Consider the following 19,612-nt stretch of genomic DNA (forward strand, 5'->3'; position numbering starts at 1 on the left):
CCCGTTTCTTCTTTAATGTATTTCTGTAATTGTGTGTGCTTGCATACGGAGCTGTAGATGACAAAGAACGGCATAAAGAATAAAGCATAACAATATAAAAGGAAATATGGAATAAAAAAAGGAATGAAATAAGCCAAAACGCCTCGGAGGTTCAGGGACTACATATCCCAGGATGCACTGCTCGGCCTCACCGGAAGGAAGTGGGTTGTTAAGCAGCTGATGCTTGTTTGGCGGCAGTTTTGATTTAAGGTAGGGAGTTTCTTTCTTTAAATAAAAGAAATGTGGTTATTGTTATGAAAGAACAAATAAAACGATATTTTCTATGTAACGCTTGTATTTCTGGAATGCATCGAATAATAATAGTTATTACACGTACTGTACCCGGTACTAGCGAAACGTCTGCGGGCCTAATTAACATATTTCTAATGTCGACTGAAAAACATTTCTGTATTGTTCTATTTTTGGTTTATGCCGGACCCACTGGCAAAACAGCGTTTCTTATGAACATGAAATTCAGACTACTATCGGCGATTCAAAAGCCATATTTAAAGCGTTAAGCTAATATATATTATGTAAAAATATTACACGAAGTCGTAATAAAATCAAAAAGTGATCAGCCAGCGTTTTATTGTCACTTTAACGCTTTCACCAAAAGACCACTAATTTCGAGTAATTCTTATTTTCTTTATCGGTAATGAAGTTTTTCCCCCACTTGGTCTGAGATGGATGATTCGGTGTGGAAACTGCTGAGACGGGTTCTGCAGAGGATACCCGCGTCCAGAGTGCAGGCTGTGCTGACCAAGTGGGACCACCTATCGAGAAGGCAGCTGCAGTCTCTCAACTTCGCTCAGTCTCGACAGCAGCTGTGGGAGAACGTCATTGCTCTTTGCCAGGTAAATGCGCCTGCGTCACGATTTATTTCTAGTCCATCTTCTCGAGTAGCATGATGTAGTTTTAAGTCCGTTCGTTTTTTTTCCCCAGGAAAATGGCATGACGATGAAACATGTGACAGAACTGGATTTGATTTGTAAGTACATTTTGATCAGCGTTGCTCAAACCTTTTAAGCCTAAACTTGACTGTTGAATGGAAACCATCATTACACTGACGATACATGATCTTTGAAAGATAAACACCTTTTCCTGAGCTCTTCACGTTTAAAGGTGTAGAACTATTTTCCAGGAAATCAGAGCAGATTCGTGCCATGTCCTCTTGAATATACTGAAACGCTTTAATCAGTTATTATAAGACACTGTAGCGCAGGTAATGCAACCCTCACGTGTAGAGAGAGGCTGCAAGATCTATTTTTGCAGGGTCGAATTTTGTTGGACACTTGACCAGGATCCATATGTAATGAAAACGTTAAAAATAGCGCAAATCCAATACAAAATTATATGCATTTTGCTACGTTCCTGCTTGACAACAAAATTATTTATGACAGGACCCTACCTGCCATGGAGATGTGTCTAATCTAAGCACTATTGGCACAATAAGGTAGAAACCTTAAGTTGACATCACACATACTGTGTTGACAGGGACTTGTCCAAGTGCACTCAGTTTCATATTGACAGCTAACCTGATCTGTGAAATAATGGGCTACAGTAAATACAACTGAAATAGCTCATAAATGCTGTATAATCAAGAGACTCTATATGAAACTTCCTTCCCAAATCCATTTAAGATTACAAATGTCAACTCATTGCAAGACCCGTCTTTTTACTAAAGCTTTTGGTGTGTAATTTACTTTTGATTTCATTTTTCTCTCTTTTCCTCACTTTTATGTGTTCCCACTGTCATGTACTTTGTTACACGTGCTAGAGTAAATATCTTGAGTTTCTTGTAAAGCACTCATTACTCAAATTGTAATAACTCTTATTTTTTATTTATATCTTAAATTTTACAGACCGCATTGAATATCCTGATCAGGGGAACTGGCAGGTCTATCAGCTGTGTGACCCTAAAGGTAAAGTGATATCGTAAATAACATTATTTTAATACTTGGTCTGAGACAGTTCAGTAACACATCAGAATCAAGGCTGCAAATGCTAAATATTTCATGATTGTAATGCATCAGAGTGATATTGGTGGGATAATATTTTTTATACAGATGAATTGCAAGTTGTATCAGAACCCTAATCCCGACCTTAGCCTAAACCATATACCAAACCCTAGTTATTTATTTTACAGAAGGTAGCTTGTTCTCGCCGCAATACTTTAAAAACATACTAACCGCTGGTTTATTACCAACTAATAGAGGGTAATGTGTGATCAACTGTATTAGCCTTCAGAATTCTTCTGTTTTCTATCAGTGACGATCTATGACCAGTTTAATTTATAGCAAAACTGTTTTAATTGCGGTTTATTTATTGTGGTGTAAAAGACAGCATTCCCTGATTCAGAATTCAGCTAACTACATTTGATGGGTATTTCCAGAAAATTTGGGATAAATCAATATTCTTAACATCATTTAAATATTTCAGGTTTTATCTGTAAGTGGGGTATCTTATTTTCGTGAAGTTTTGTGAAACTGAAAGAAACGTATTATCACGGACTCAGTATTACACAAGGGTAAGTGTGATTTTAATGCTTAAGACTTTTGCATTGTGTTGCTGATATAGTCATTCTCTGTGCATTGTTTTTTTTATTTCCACAGATGAAGTGTTGTCTTCAGGTTTGATTGAATTCAGGCAGCAGTTCAAAACCCACCTTAAAGAACTCATCAATCATGTAATTATCAAGTCATTTGAATTTGAACCAAATGTATCCTGATTATCCCACATGGTCACAGATGATCATCGTCCATGAGAACAGTTTCCTCATAAGCCCAGTACGGGATCTGCATGCTCTTTGGCAGATTAAACATGTGTTGTCTTGGTCGTTTTCTCCATAGTCCTGCTACAGTGCTCTAGTCAGTGCTCTCGCTTTGCTTCTGCATTCTGACATCTTTGACTCTTTAAGTGCTGAGCTCCTTCCCAGTTCTTCCATCATCCGGTGCGGATAAGGGCCACTGTCTCTTTGATGCTGAAGTTGCATTCTTCAAATTTTCCTTTACCGTATCATACCTTGTGGTGCTGCTTAGGAATTAATACTGATGTTGATGTGAATTTCAGGAAATTCTAGGTTTTTTTTGTTAATAACAGCGAAAGATATGAGATCTATTTCTGTTAAAACATGTATTGCAGCATCATAAGCATACTGGAGTTTAATGACTAAAACTGGGGTGGTTTGAGTTTTGGACTGGGGTCGTCGTTGGTTAAAAAGTTGGACAGCTATTCGGTCACTCATCAAATGGATTATGGCACTCAGAAATATTGAAATTAGAGTTGGAAAGCTGACACTCCCTTGTTTGACTCCTGTCTAGACTTCATCCTTTAGCGAGGATTATGGCATATGTATCTAGAAAAATAACATTTCATTTTCATGGTTGTGAATGAAGCAGGTAAAAGTTGCTGAACCTTGTCAGCAAAACGTGCAGACAAAATCTGGAGGAGATCCAGATCCTCACTATTCGCATCCTCACCAGCTGCTCCAGGGGTGCCGTATAAATGGCTGACCCTGCGCTCTGACCCCAAGCTTCTCTCCCTGTCTGTGTGTTTCCTGGAGAGCAAGCTGGGGTATGCAAAAAGACAAATTCCTAATACAAAAAATTGTATATGGCCAATAAAGTGATCTTATCTGATCACCCTGTCAATGCAGATCCTACTCAAGTGAGGACGAGGGGGAGGTCTTTGGAATCCATGGTTATTAATAGAGGTTGAAGTAATGTACTATTTGAGATAAGTCAACAACATCGCTCATCTTTTTAGGCTGAAGTTTTGTGTTATAATTAGAATTCAACTCTTACAGTGACTGTAACACATGCAGATAAAAACATAGCACCATGGTGTGTTCTTAAATTTCCCTGTTTTGTGAAGGAAACATGGTATGATGGATTTGGTTATCTTTATCCTTAAAATGAAGTCTCTTGTTAGTGTTATTTTGGCAAACAAAGATATGATTTGAAGTAGTTGAGAAATTCATATTGCACAGCCTGACTTTCATTAAACACTGAAGCCATCTTTTATCTTGTAGGTATCCATAAAAATAAAGAAACATGACGATGAGGCTGTATGGATCCGCATTGCCTGGGGTGACAATTACACAAAGCCAAATCATTTTAAACCAACATACGTGGTGCATTATCTTCAGACTCCGTATGTGTTTCTGTCTGGCGTCAGTGTGAAGCACAGACCTTTATTGTATGAGGTAATGTGTGACAATCACTTTATTTAATTGCCTGTTTTCTTTATGAATGTGTTAAAGATGCCAGTATTGTTTAATGGTATTATGACCCACACTTTCACTTGGAAGTTAGTGTTGCTTTCCTTTAATGAATCGGTATGTTAATCAATATATTGGAACCATTCAGAATCTTTCACTTCAATTTTCCATTTAAACTTTGTCAGAACAGTTTTGAAAAATGGACTGAGCTCAGAAGACTTAAGTTTAATAAGTATAATACCTATTTCTTACGCTTCAAAAATATTATTCTTAAATGTATTGTATACAGCAGTACTCTGTTACAATACACCCAAAAGCCATCGTAATAAAGAATTTTCTGATCAGACCTCCCAGTTTGGCCTTATTACAACATTGCTTAGATTTTTATGCCAGCATGAGGACCCTTGTGAAATGTATTTGGGGGTTAAGCACGTCATTTACTATTCGTAAAGTTCACTTTTCCTGGTTTAGAGTCAAGTGTTCTGTATTCAACAGGCTTTGGTTCTTGCTGCACAATATGAGTCCATCAAGGACATTCACCTCAGTGGGCGATGCTTCACTTCACTGAGAGATCTGTTGATGTTGAAGCAGGTAGGCGGATCCTTAGTAGAAAACTCTGTAGTTTAAAAACATTGCATTGAAAGGCAGAGAAAAAATTTCTGAAATTTATTTTGTAGACTTTTCCAGCACACCACCCAAGGCCCTTACAGGACCGAAACCCCCCTAACTCTGCAGGTGTGTAAAGTTCAAAAATCAACAAACCATTTAATTAGAATATGGGTTTGCCATAGATGTTTCTAATGGCATTGTCAAATAAATTTTAAAACATTTGATCAAGTTAAAAATAAGTCAATTAATACCTCATTCAACGTATTCAAGTGCTGTTGATTTCACTTTCAAGTTGCACCAACTGCTATCCTTATGATTGTTTAATTGTCATTGGGGCACCCATTCTAACAGTTTTATAAATGTTTCTTCTTGAATTTGTTTGAGATAACTGTATTCTTTCACATGAAGATCCCAATATTCAAAATGAACATGAAAGACAAGTGGAAGATGCCTTACAGATAGCTTCTGAAGCATTTGGAGACGGCCCTTTGCCCAGGCTACAAACAGCTGTTTATAAGGTTTGTTGTACTTTAATCTTGTAAAAATGGTTAATCTTTGACTGTTGTCTGTTGTAAAATAAAAAAAAACCTTAAACTGTAGGACCTGGATGTTCCTGGAGTTTATATAATGTACATTTTTAAAACAATAGTTCTTGGAATGCCTACAGGTTTTCACACTTCCTGGAAATGGTCTAGATTGATCTCGGTGACTAGAAAAAAAATGAAGAAAGTGAAAATCTGGGAAAATGGTCAAATGTAGCAGAATGAATAAAGTATATGTTTGGAGACTAAGTAGATATCTGGTAAACCTAGTTTATAAAGTGCTTCATCAAAGTTTGTGAGAATATTTTTTGCTTGGTTGTTGGTAGGCAGCTGTGTGATTTATTGAATTACAGTTTGAAAGTATAAAGCAGAAATAATTCATCAGGTAAATATAATGGCAGATACTCTACAATAAATGTCGATTGTTATAAGTCTGTGAAACATATTTGTGTGCATTTAATTGAATGATCAGGTTACCTTAATAACATTAACTATTGTATATTTTAGCTGAAATGCAAATGCACTATAATGAGAAACATGACATTTGTATGATTAACCTCTCAGTTGTAAACTTATATTTGCCAAAAGCCTCTCATTCCCAGATGCAGGGCACCACACAATGTAAGAATAAATTGTATACATTCTGCTGTTTTCATTTACACTACCCTCCTTTCATTTCTGATTACAACCGGAATGTCCTTGGGCTAGATAAGTAGAAAATAAGCAAGTTAAACTTTTTCTTCCTTAGTGTGAACCTACTTTTGGGACAACATGTTGTATTGCAGACTTTTGTTTACTGAACAACAGAGTCCCCAAACATTTTAAATAACTTTTTCCCTTCCAAAGTATCTTAGTCCTACTTTAAAAAATGTCCCTCTTAGCATGATGCAGTTTCAGTACTTCAGACGTATAAATTCTTTATCTTTTATGTCCAGCTATATGCAGTCATGTACTATGGGTTATTTCTTTTGTGATGTTCATCTAAAGTATATCCCCAGTTTTGGTTTACTTGTGGTTTGATCAAGATTGTTTTATTTATGCCCAGGCTTCTAGACATAGAGATGTACTGAATTAAAGTGTTGACTATTGTATGAGTATATATGAAAAAAGTGTACTGATTACATCTGAATAAAACATTAGGTGAGAAAGAAGGTCTTATCACGCCTTTATCCCACCTTTTTCTCACAGTTGGAAACAAAGTTCAAAGATCCTGAAAATGGACTATTGAGTAACCGTCAAGAACCATTTAAAGGAGTTGTCAAGTTTTCTAGCACCAGTCTCCTGGACTCCTTATCATATGCTGTGACTTCAGGTAAGTCTTTGATGTCTGCTGCACTACACAGAATTGTTTTTGTATACATTAATGTTAGGTTCCTTTGAGAGAAATGTACAACTTGGAAGTAACCGGAATAGGAGACGCTCCTCTATGCAAAGGACTGTGGGAGTCTGGAAGGAGCAGCCCAGCTGTGTTATTGCCACTACCCTCTGGTTTCTTTCGATGAATTGCTGGATGTGATCCTTGGATCAATTAGCTACTAAAAACAAATGAGCTAAATGCCTTTCTCTTGTTTGCCTGGTTTCTAAACTTTATCATGATTCTATTATCACAAGGTGGCATGCCTTCAGGTGTCTAAAATGAATGTTACCGTTTTCTCTCATGGATACAAAAATGTCTAGCGACCTTTATGGAACACCTTTTTTTTGGCGGTATCTGATGGATTTTAAAAGTAGAGGTAAATTTCTATAAAACAAATTCAAAGATTATGTAAATAAGTAGTCATTTATGGTACATTTTGTTTCCTGTTCTTTGGATTTCAGGCATTGCAAGTGCGCCTGTGACACCTCTGCTTTCGTCTATAACCCGGAAAGGACGGAATTACTTTCTCATTACAGATAAGGGTCCTGGAGTCTCCGCAAATACTCCTGGACCTAAAATCTGATCATTCCTGTGCTTTTGTGTCATAGTTGCTTTTGTTGTATAATGGTCTCTGTTTTTTTAAGTGATTTTTTTTAATTGTTGCATGTAAGTGCTTGTATACTATTTAAAGAATTGCTTTTCTTTTCATTGTTGTGAAGGTTTTGGGTTTCACTGTTTGTCTCGGAGTTCTTACAGTGTGAGTACTTGAGGTGTATCTGTCATTTTATAAAAATGATGACCTGCAAAACAGAGTACTCTTAAATGTCTTTAGTATGCTTATTTTTACAAAAACACTGCTAACCAACATGTAAATTGTTAATTTACTCTTTAAATAAAGTTTAATTTCAAGAAGACCATATTATTTCCTTTCCTATGATTGAAATATTTAACATTCACTTTAATAATTATCTGTACCATCTGTTGCACTGCTTAGGATAATTTAGTGTCTATCAATCTTAAGCCTCATCAAGAGAAATGTACAGATGGACACTAAGTGGTGGTGCATTATAAACTAGAAACAGGAGGCACTTTATAAACAGGGTGGTGGGAGTTTGGCACAGCCTTCCTAGACACCCTCGGATCAATTAGCCGTTAAAATCCAATCAACTAGAAAGGCCAAATTAGCTCATGTTTGCAAACTTTGTTCTTACCGTGTTGTTTAGAATCCTAGTATAGTAGCTATTTGTATTTGGACCTTTGGAACATTTTAGTTTACTTACACATTATGTCGACAAACCAATAATTCTTTTTTTACCTTTTAGTAAAGCATTTATTCTTTAGTTATTAAAAATGTTACATATTTTTACTTTACTATGTCTGTGTACCTCTTGTGCTGCTTTGTAGTTTGAGTTTTATTTGGAGACATTAGTCAGGGGGGCAATGAGCTATACCCAAGTAATGTACAGCTCTTTGCTCAAATATTCTGACCCCACCTATGGTGTGATATTTTGTGAAATTACAAAATAATGTAAACACATTGTTAAACTATTTTATTCAAAACCTGAATGAACAAGCTGAAGACTTCTAATGGGAACATAATTTACAGTAAATGTCAGCAAAAACTAAAGAAAAACTTAAATGTTTATTGGATATGTTTATAGGCAGGTAGTATAGCCAGCTGGGTCCAGTTGTTGCCCACTGTTCTTGGGAGATTTTCTCAAGCTTTCTCAGGTTTGGTGATCACATACTGTATGGATAGCAGTTTTCAAGACTTCCCACATTCTCAGTAGGTTTCATGTGTGGACTTTGCCTGGTCCACTCAGGGTCATTCACTTCACTATTCTTAAGCCACTCCAGTGTAGCCCTGGTCTTGTGCTTTGGATCAAGTGTTTCTCCCAACTTTAGGTCTGAAGCAGGTTTTCCTCTAAGATATGCTCTATGTTCCCACTTGACAGTCTTACAGGTTTATATGATGTGAAATCACAAGAAGTGCTAATAATTGCACACGGCCACTCAACTAATTTGGGCTTGTTAAGGTAATTTTGTGCACCTAAATTAACTTGCCACAGAAAGGGGGGTTTTGAATACATATGGAATGCTAACTTTTCCAAAAATAATGTCAGATTACTCCTACAATGTCATTGTATACCAAAAGAAAGACATTACTGAGCAACCAGCTCCTTGCCATTGGACAGGGATTAATATTAATGTATGTTCGAAACAAAGATATTTTGTCCAGGTTACCTTCTGCGCGTTTTAAAGGGTGGAAGTGTTCACCGCAAATACTTTTTTTTTTTGGCCCTTGTAAATCCGTTCAGCACGTTGTTGGTGATAAGTCCGTGAATTGTGCCGTCATCGGGCCGGCGGCCGCCCGGAAGTGAGCGAGTGCGCGCGGCGCTGTTGCTGCTCGCCTGACAACAGAAACATGGCTGCCTCTGCACCAGGCGGCAGGGCAGCCCATCCGAGCCGCAGCAGCCGGCAGGAGGACGCCGAGGAGCCTTCTTCACAGCCATGGGAGATGATAAAACCGTCCATTACGGAGCTAACCAAAGAGGTGCGGACAAATATCCTCTGCACCGTGGAAGGATGTGGCAAGATTCTCCCCAATACTCCTGCCCTGAACATGCATCTTGTGAAGTCGCACAGGATCAAGGTATCTTTATTTTATTTTATTTTATTTTTTGGGGGGGGGGGACGCGGGGTTAAAACTAGGCGTTTTAGTTATTTTAGGAGTCGCGATGCAACAGACGTGCATTGGAAATCTTTGTGAGGCAGCTTTTCAGTTTTGTTTTCACATGAAATATGCAAGTCATCGAGGAGTTTTTTGTTGGTGCTTTTCATTTCCGAATCAGTCGTCTTTTCATAGATTTTTTTTTAGGTTCTTTCCAACTAGGTTTTCGTCTCTAGGAACTATTGCCGTCTCAGAAATCCCTTTGCAGTTGTTTTGAAACGCACCCGGTCCTGCACGGAATCTCTCGGCGCTGTGAGCTCTCATCGCATGTTTACCAAGAGAGTCATGTCTCTCATGTTTTCATATTTACAGACTGGTAATACAATGGCATATACGAATACAATGTGCAATGGGTACTGAGTTACGTGCTAATAACAGGCAATACAAAGTCCTAAAACACGGTTAAATCGTTGCATATTTCCCATCTATTCCCGATGCATAGCCGCATAATCCTATAGTACCGTAACATATCCGGGCAGACATGGGACTCAATCAAGCGGGTTAGTCTATCCCAGGGCGCACAACATGCACCAATTCAACCCATACTGTTCTGCACTAATCATGGGCTGCCCAAGTAATCAATAGATAAGTTCATAACTAAGGCGAGAATCGAGATCTGTGAAAACCAGCCCTTCATGTTTCATTGTAACTATTGCGTAGTTTTCCCAGGTAGCATTTCCCAGTTTCATAGGGTAGGATTTATTCCAGTTCTTGTTCTTTAGACTAGTTGTTACTTCATCCAGTAGATACTGTTAGAATTTATATTGTCTCTCTGCCTCGTTGTAAGCATTGGTTTTCGAGTTATAGCACGAATATTTGGTGTTAAAAAGTTATGTAATACAGATAGTTGTGATGACTCGTGCGCTGGCTCTGCGGGGCATTAGAAGTCAAACTGTTCTCTTCGATTGCTAAACCTCTAGAGTAACAAATGGAAGAAATTAAATTGGTAGGATTTTAATTGTGGTCAGATCATGCTCAATTTTTAATTTGGATTTTGTTTGAAAGAGTCGGCAAGAACAGGCAGCCTACGTTTTTCACAACGGCATGCCTGTGTATTATCAGGCGCAACGTTTATCCTCAGTGGTCCCGAAGGAAATATCTCCGCTTGCCTCCGCACATTTCTGACCAGTACTGACACAATGCCGCTCTGTCTTAGTGCATGATCAACGGTGAACAAAATGACTAAATGAAAGGTCTCCTTTTCATAAAATAGCAAATGAATCGAGAAATTAAAAACATAAATCATAGCTTAGGGAGTGGCAGTTACCATGTTTACCAAACTGTGAAGGTGAGAGTATTTAAGCCTCTGGGAAAAAAAAGAGAATGTTGGCTCTGAGGATTTCATGAGCTTTTGCAACCAGATAAATACTGACAAGGAAGGGATACAAGGATACCCCTCCTCCTCACTGCGTTTATGCATTATTAATCAGTACAGAATGAGGTTTGATTTCCGTTTTTAATGATGAGCCGCTCTGCTTGGCTGACTGTTCAGCTGAATGGCAGACAAAGATCTTATTTTCTGCATGTGTTTCTGGAGGTGGAGAAATTACCTTTAAAAATGAGCTTTGGAGATGTCTTACAGAAGAGAAGATGCAAAATATTAACAGGATCCTACCTCTTAATGTGATAACAGCAGCAGTATTTTCATGCCATTCTTCCCTGGTACTGCTTCACATTCTAATATGAGTGTGAAGGCAACAAGAGCTGAAGGTCCCATGTTTTATATACAGTAGGAGTTTGCGGTGCACTGTGTGAGGATGAGCATTAAAAGTCCTGTGACCTTCATGCCACAGTCTGTAATAAACCGTATTGTCAGCTCTTTGCATTTTGATTCTGGTGCTGACATTTTCTCTGCTCTAAGCTTCATTCGGAAGGCTGGTTTTGCACTGAGCTATAAACTTATCAAGTTTTAGGAATTTAATAATTCAAGCTTTAAATAGCAAAGAATCGCATCACAGGAGTTGAGTCTGCGCCTGAGCCTCTTTCAAGCAGTTGGTCATTAATTGTTTATATACAGGGAGCTGAAAGGATTGAATGTTATCATCAGGCTCCATACCCAGGCTCTTATCTGAGCTGCTCAGTAATCTTCATTGCCAGAGGATTTTAGGATGTGCGTTTTTAATGAAGGTTACAATGTGAATCGCAGCATTGATGTGTGCATGATGTACAGTATGTAAATGTTTTACTGCTCACTGTTTCAACATTTGCAAGAAACAATTGACCCTTCATTATGATGTAATTTTACAATACTGTTGGAAATAATAACAGATAATTTGCTTAATTCCCTGTTGGCATAATTATATTATTTCTTAGAAGTTTAAACAGAGGTATTTATGAAAAAACCTTACTTGAAACCATAGCAACTTTATCTTTTGGCATTCCTCTGTAGTTGTTTCATCAAGGCAGCTAGAGATTAGCACTTTCTAAATGGTTATTAATCTGTCTCAATTACATGCTGAGGTTTTTCTTGCCACTGCTTCTAAATTATTATTGTTACTGACATGTAATGTTTTAATTACATAACAGTGAAATTCAGTGAACTCGAGTATCTGGATTAAAAAAAAGTAAAATAATTATGTAAACCAGAGGGAAAAAACAACCGCAAAACTAGGCCATCATTTCATCATTTCATTTCACTTTCATATCATTATTATTCCACAGAAGCCACCTTACTGCAGAGTCAATTTGACCCGCAACTGAGGAACTACAGAGAGCTCACTCACAGATTCCGTGGGTGAACAAATTATTCCAGGGAAAAGTGTTTCAAAAGAATAACCCTGTATTATAATTCTTTCAAATAGTGTTTGAAACTTGGTTTAGGTAACAAAATAATAACAGTTTGTAAAGTCAGGTGGTTATGAGTTGAACAGTAACTTCTCTTGTTCTGCTCACAATTCATCCAAATGGTCAAACACAGGAGAATTTGTATTTAACTTTATGTAATGTACATTATGAAATGACTCATGTGTCTCCTTAGAAATTCTCCATGTGTGCTTTAATCTCCTAAAGATGCCTCACAAATGTGTACATGTTTTGTTATGATGTGTGTTTATTTCAGGACGGTCTGGTCAATCCAACAGTGAGAAAAGATATGAAGGGATCCCAGAAACGTTATTGCTGTCCAATCGAAGGCTGCCCAAGGGGACCAAACAGACCTTTCTCTCAGTTTTCCTTGGTTAAACAGGTATCAGTAAATCCTAATGGCACCTCTTCTGAGATTGGCTTTTTGTATTCTATTAAAAATATTAAGAGCTGTCTGCGGACTGCATGGGTATTCTTAGCTGCAGAGTTTATATCCATAGAGTGTTTTCACCATTATCTGTTAAAAAAGGTACAATGGCCAGCCATTTCTTTTGCACTCCAAAGTGAAATAGGCAATAGTTCAGATGACTTAGTCTCTGCTCTATCGGTCACCAGCAGAACGTCAAAAACGCACAGCGTCTCCTGGTGCTATTCGGAGGCACGGTGGAGTTTTCACAGCAGTTGGAGCACAGATGCTGACTCTATTAACACCAATTCATCGTATCAGTTTCCCAAGAAGGTGTTGCTTTTGTGTTCTAGTTGCAAGAGAGTCTTATTCTTCCCTCTGCAGGTCGTGGGCCTAGTGGCATTCAGCCAGTTTGCAGTGTTGTTGGCGATTGTGGCAGAGCTTGTATTTTAAAAAGACAAGTGGTTAAGTTTGGCCCATCTGGGCACAATCTTTACTCTTCCTATTGTCAGTTTTCAATATATTTTGTACTCCTGTAAACTGTATTGTATATTATGTTGTTGGAAATAATTTTATATATCACATAACTCAGATTATGATGTAATGCCACAGTATATAGAGCAAATCTAAAGTTACACCTGCTTTGTTAATAGGAAAAAATAAAAATGAGCAACATGTAAATATTGCACAATGCCTGAGTGAGGAATCATTTCAGTGTTTTTTTACAGTAACCCTAGAATCGTCTTAATAAAGTGTGCCAGAAGGTAATAAGTTGCAACTTTCTGCTTTTTGGGATGTATAGCTACATTAAAAGATCTTTTAAATACAATATATAGTGGACATTGAAATTCACTAACATGTTAATTGAAGTAAACTGTAAATCGTAAAACTGTGGGAAAAATATCGTTAAATTTGTATAAGTGAAATTACTGTATAACTTGAACTGTTGAGTTAACGATAATGAAGAGGGAAGTGCTGTGTGCATGTCTGTATATATATAAACTGCTCCCTGATTAATTTATTTTAAAGAGTAAAGTGTTGACTCCATGCAGAAGGTGGGTGTTCTGTCCTGTGCTGAGCTGCAGCCTCTCTCTGCAGCACTTCATGAAGATGCACGCTGAAAGGAAACACAAGTGTCCCAAGTGCGGTAACTGCTACAGCACCGAGTGGGACTTGAAGCGACACTCAGAGGACTGTGGGAAGGTGTACTGCTGCACCTGCGGCTGCCCCTATGCCAGCAGGGCGGCGCTCTTGTCCCACATCTACAGGACCGGACATGAGATCCCTGCAGAACACAGGTACTATGGCATTTCCTTCCCTCAGATTACCAAACTCATACAGTTTATCCAGTTAATTCCCTGATAACGTTATTGTACTATTTACTGCTTTTTGTTTTCAAATTGTGGAGAGTGTAGCCACTGTTTTTTTGTGGAGAAGGCCTATTTCTGCACCCTGTGCTGGGAAACGTACAGCCCGCAGGCTGCGATCGGCCCAGCAGGCTCGTCTGTTCAGCCAGTGGGGCTTTTGCAGTCAGATCCACTGGCCATGATCAAACTGGCACCTCGTCTGAGTCTGTATGTCGCACACCCCCGAGCTGTGTCTTTGCACACCAATGATGGGGAAAATACTGACGCTGTGAGACCTTCCTGTCACCTTTTGTTGAATTACAAATAATTTACAGGTTAGGTCTCAATTTATGTAGAGTCACCGGTCCTGAGAAATGTTGCATACTACTCCTGTAAATTAAAAACAATTTCCTTTGAAGAGTGTACTCCCAACCAACTCATCTACTCGGGTATAGTGTTTATGTAGCAGTGCTAAGAGTCATTATTAAACTGTGTTTGTTCATGTTGAAGAAACGCTTGTTAGTGGTGGGTGGTGATTGGTGTGGGAAGTGCAGGAGTCTCCAGGCCATCTGGACTGAGCAACTAACTCTCCTAGTCCTTTTAGCCCAAGGGAACTGATATTAAACGCAATTTATTTTAAAGTCTTCTTAGTAACATTTCAAATATATTTCTCTATGGTTTTAGATGATAATTATTGATTATGTTTTTGATTGTTTTAACTTTTGAATGTTAAACATAGGCACAGAATTTTCCAAAAATGTCTGTGTCATTACACATTTTTGCTAGAAATGTTTTTGCTTGCAACTGGTGACAGATTGTTCATACTTTCTATCGCATGATGAAATGTATCCGTTCTTTAATTTAGTTTTAGGGTTTAATTGTCAAAATAAACTAAAGACAGCGTAGAAACTGTTGGTAACTCATTTATCAACATTGTTTTTGATTTTTCTTTGCAGTTTTTGCTGAGTTCTTTCACCCACAAGTGTTCAGTTTACACATTTGAGTTTTGAATAAAAATATTGACTTTAAAGTATTGCATGTATCATAATTATAATTAATAATCAAAAGGGGAGTTCATTAGAAGGAGTAAATACTATTGCAAGGTGCTATACAGTATGTGGTTGCACATTTACTTCACTTGTTGAATGAGATGTCCCAACAATATTTCTTTCAACAGAAAAGAGATTTATGCAATGTACAATTATCACAACTCTAACATTTAAACTTTGTATGACTGTCAGTTTTTAAAACGTATTCTGTACTCACAGGACAATGAGTAATCTTTTCCTAAATTGGGATCTGGTGAATACATATTGTATGCCAGTTGCATGTTAGTGGGAGGTTTGTCATTGTAAGATAAAAACGTGAAACTCAAAGCCCTACAAATAATAATACTGTGAAATAGATGTGTTGTATGTTGATCATTTTTTGGTATCTGTGACCGATTTTAAGTACAATTAAATCATATCCAAATGATCATAGCAAATGTGTTTGACACCCCTGATCTTTAACCATGTTTAAGCCTAAGCCTTTTTTTTTCCTGAAAATACACAGTGAACATTTCTTATGTATTCTACAGGTATCCACCAGTTAAAAAAAGAAAAATGGAAGGATCCTTAAGTGGAGCAATGAAATTAAGACCCAATGAGCAGGTGTTTCAGATTGTTAATATTGAAAAAGAGCTTTCTGAGGTTTTTGTGTCAGCTAATGGAGCCTGTCAGTCTCACTCAGGGAATCAAAACCCTAAATCAACGATCAACATTCAAAAACGTCTATTGCCAAAGCCAAAGGTTGCCTTGGTGAAGGTTCCTGTGATGCAGTTTACCCAATTGCCAATTCTTGTATCCCCAGCAGACAGCTCAGTCAAGCCTTTTGTCCTGACAGTTGACAATCAAGGGTCCTTAATGAGCACTGTTAACCTTCTGTCCCCGTCAGTGGGAGCCATGATACCAACTCTGGACACAAAAGCTTTGACTTTCAGAGACACCATGCCAGCTTCAAGGTTCAGCATAGAACCTGTTAGCACCGGCGTGCAAGTGAATTTGGAAACCATGGCTTCTGGAAATGTTTTAAATTATATGGGCTCCAGGAGTAAAAGTACTTCCACCAACATTCAGACGGATATATCTTATCTTTCCAAGGTTTCTACACCAGCAGCATCTTGTGCTATCAGTGAGTCCTTGGTTTCGTCCTGCTCCCAAACTGACATCAGTTTCAGTGCTCAAGTGCTGCTCCCTGTTAATGTGGAGACACAGACATTCCCCTCTCTGACTAAGGCAACGTCTTCCATTGGTGCACAGACAGACACTTCTGGCCAGGCGTGCTTCCCATCCTGCAGCGTCAACAGAGAAACTCAAACCAACGCCGCCACAAGCACAATGGTGGACAGAGAGCAGGTGGACCAAGCTATAATGTGCACCAACCTTTTTGATAATGATTCCTTGCCATCCTTCAGCGTGTCAACGCAAACCGGCATGAAAGACAGCCGTTTAGGAATGAACACTGTGAGCGAGCATCGGAATTCCAGGGACAGTTCCAGCTTCTATGACGAGAAGCCGGGTGGTGTGATGTGCTTTAGTGCTCAGACCGATTTGCTTCCACAGAACCCTGTTGCTGACAATCAGACTCAGACTATGAACTTATTCAGCGATCTGGAGAACATCCTGTCAGATAGCTTGGCAGGTCATGCTTTGGACAGCCGTGGTGGATTGTCAGATGCCACAACAAGCTGCGAAGCAGGTCTGACGTCTGTCCAAGGACAAAACACAGGCATTGACTTTGATATTGAAGAGTTCCTTAATGCTGCACATATACAAACCCAAACAGAGGAGAGCGAACTTGGCACTTTGAGCTCCGAACCTGCTTTGGAGTCCCTTGACATTGAAACCCAGACAGATTTTTTGTTTTTTGACAACCCAGCACCACATTACGGTAATCCTAGGACTCAGTCAAATGACATAGGACTTGAGATGTTTGACACGCAGACGCAAACAGATCTGAATTTCCTGTTGGACACCAGTAGTCACATACCGCTGGGGAATTTTCTGAAGCAGTCTAGTTTTTCTATGAGCACAGAGTCCTCTGATACAGAGACACAGACTGAAATCAACTCTGTGTCTCAGTGCAACACTAATGAAAGCCAAGTGAAGCTAAGCAGTACAGAGACCCAGACAGTGTCAAGCTCTTTTGAATGTCTAGGGAATCTATTCTTAACCAGTAATGAGACCCAAACTGTTATGGATGACTTCCTTATAGCCGACATGGCCTGGAACACCATGGAGTCCCACTTCAGCTCAGTGGAAACTCAGACATGTGAAAAGCTCTATTCTCTGTTTCAGCACTCGGAGAAACCCAGTAGCTGACTTGCTTGTGTTGTCCCATGTGGATGTGAGCCTCTGGAAATAGAAAAGATGACTTTAGAGCTATGATTAATTTAAAGACCCAGTGTTTTGCCTTTAGTTTATTAAATATACAGATCTTGGTTGGTACCTGTTAGTAAAGGGCTAAATTTTCAACAAAGCAAGTAGAAACATTTTCATTTATATGTACTGTATTGTTCTTATTTCAATCCTTATTCCTATGAACATTTTTCTGTATTAAGTATTTTTGCTTCTTTTTGTCTCCAATTCTACAAAAACACTCATGTTCTACATGATTACTGTGTTAACAGTCCTATCAGTGTTATCATTTTATTAAGGCTTCTGAGTCTTTAAAGTTTAAATGCTATTGCAACCCACAGTGGTATAATGGAATTCAATATCTCATTCTTGTTGCTGTCTTCTTTCAATTCATACAGACTTGGTCATAGTAATGGATCACTACCCTATTTTGAATATTATTGTATGATGGGTTTACACCATCAAATACCATTAACCCCCAAACTTTAATTTTCATTTGGTGTTAAATAGGCATTGTAAACCTTTAGCATCTTCGGATACTAGGTTATTTCTTTAGTGACTGATGTGTGTTTCCGTTTCATTTTAACTAGTAGTAATGCATACAGTAACTGCATAGTATCAGCAAATGTTCTACATACTGAAAGGAGAATGCTTTACATTCAGTATCTCTAGAAATAGGACTCACATTCTTACCACTGTGAATGGAAGCTGATCATTATAAACACTGCAGGATTTGTAACAGCTTTTAGCTGAATAACCATTGCTAAAGCCTTTGTCCCTTGAAACTATGTTCCTGATCTTCACTCTTTTTAAATATATTCAAATAATCTGCACTTTATTTCTACCACTTCACCATTGTTTTTTTCTAAAGCGTTTCCCAAAGATACTTTTTCTATTATCTTAAAATTATTTCTTCACTTGGTTAAGAAATGGTTGTTTTCTCCATGTTGATGTATTTTACTACTAAGACCATGACAACACTGGAATTTGACTTGTATAAGTACACTAATATTGATTTTTCTTTGCATAGATATTATTTTCTCTAATAGTGCTTAGGCGGTAGCCTCAAATACATTGTATTTACAAATTTTGGTTTCAAACCTGAGACCTGAAATTTGTTAAATTTACAAAGTTGAAACATTTTACTTTAAAATCTTGCAGTGTCTTAATGCAAGAGATTACAGTTTGAGAGTGCCTTATTTGTAAACCATTAAGTTGTGATTAATTATTTGTTATTTTCTTTGAACATCATTTATGAACATTTAATAAAATACACTGTGCTGCTTTTATTAAGGAAAAGATTCCACCATTTTGGCATGAATCTCCACCTTGAAATGTCATTAGTTTTGGTTTTAAAAGATTTGGATTGCAATTCAAAACTTCTAAGTACATTGCTTGGATTTAGTTTTCTGAAGATTTCCATTTTTGTCATTCAATATTTTCATCACAGAATAGCAAACCTAAAGCTCAAATGTTAAATGTAAATGTTCTGCATTTTTTTGTTCAGAAGTATAATTGCATTGCAGATGCCTGGATTTCATGAATGCTGTGCAGAATTACCACCAAATGGGATTGTTAAGACTGAAAAAATTCTTTACGGCAGGATGTTGGTTTTGGTGCTGTGGCCACCAACCACAGTGGAGCCCCATGATGTCTTATTTTCTTTGCACTGCAACCAGAAGAAACCGAAACATGAAATATGATTGTTTCCCTTGTGTATTGAATGAATAAAGGAACGCTATAGAAGAAACTTTATTGTACAGTTCTGAAAATGACACTTCTGTTATAATTTATTGAAGATTTACTTCTTGTAAAGACATTGTAATGAAAATGTACATACAGTATGATGATGTAAAGTTTGTAAAATCTTATTTCTCTCTGTAGAGAATGCATGCAATCTGTTTGTGCCAAAATATTTTAGTAGAATTTCATCTCTACGTAACTGCAAGTACAATACACATCACTTAAATGTTAATTTTTGTAACTTTTTTTTTACTTTCAGATGCTGTATGTTCATTTGTCAAAGCTATGCATTAGTTGCACAAAATAAAAAGATGCAGTCTGTTGACCATTCACCCTGTAATTTTTCCGTATTCATTGGTTTTATGCTATGATTTGCTTAATTTAAATATAACCCTTGCAGTTATATAAGAAATAGCCAAG

The 19,612-nt window shown here is 37.7% G+C and overlaps 2 protein-coding genes across 4 annotated transcripts; both read left to right on the top strand.

Moving 5' to 3' along the window:
• The first annotated feature begins 4 nt into the window (after window positions 1-4).
• cenpn (centromere protein N) lies at window positions 5-7,680 on the top strand. 3 transcript variants are annotated; one of them, XM_088614437.1, is made up of 11 exons: window positions 5-249; window positions 723-893; window positions 982-1,027; window positions 1,902-1,961; window positions 2,652-2,725; window positions 4,070-4,243; window positions 4,754-4,849; window positions 4,936-4,993; window positions 5,252-5,385; window positions 6,598-6,721; window positions 7,228-7,680. In XM_088614437.1, the coding sequence occupies exons 2-11, from the start codon at window positions 723-725 to the stop codon at window positions 7,347-7,349; spliced, it is 1,059 nt and encodes a 352-aa protein (XP_088470563.1). In that variant the 5' UTR covers window positions 5-249; the 3' UTR covers window positions 7,350-7,680. The 3 variants fall into 3 exon arrangements, with proteins under 3 accessions (XP_088470563.1, XP_088470561.1, XP_088470564.1); XM_088614435.1 differs by having other exon boundaries at window positions 8-249; window positions 701-893; XM_088614438.1 differs by having other exon boundaries at window positions 14-249; window positions 701-893; window positions 5,276-5,385.
• Window positions 7,681-9,134: 1,454 nt separating this feature from the next.
• On the top strand, window positions 9,135-19,532 carry atmin (ATM interactor). Its single transcript, XM_088613512.1, has 4 exons — window positions 9,135-9,419; window positions 12,556-12,681; window positions 13,804-14,003; window positions 15,631-19,532. The coding sequence occupies exons 1-4, from the start codon at window positions 9,192-9,194 to the stop codon at window positions 17,411-17,413; spliced, it is 2,337 nt and encodes a 778-aa protein (XP_088469638.1). The 5' UTR covers window positions 9,135-9,191; the 3' UTR covers window positions 17,414-19,532.
• Window positions 19,533-19,612: the final 80 nt, after the last annotated feature.

The sequence above is a fragment of the Lepisosteus platostomus genome, chromosome 20 (genome assembly GCF_059453375.1).
Source record: "Lepisosteus platostomus isolate fLepPlt1 chromosome 20, fLepPlt1.hap1, whole genome shotgun sequence".
NCBI classification, from domain to species: Eukaryota; Metazoa; Chordata; class Actinopteri; order Semionotiformes; family Lepisosteidae; genus Lepisosteus; species Lepisosteus platostomus.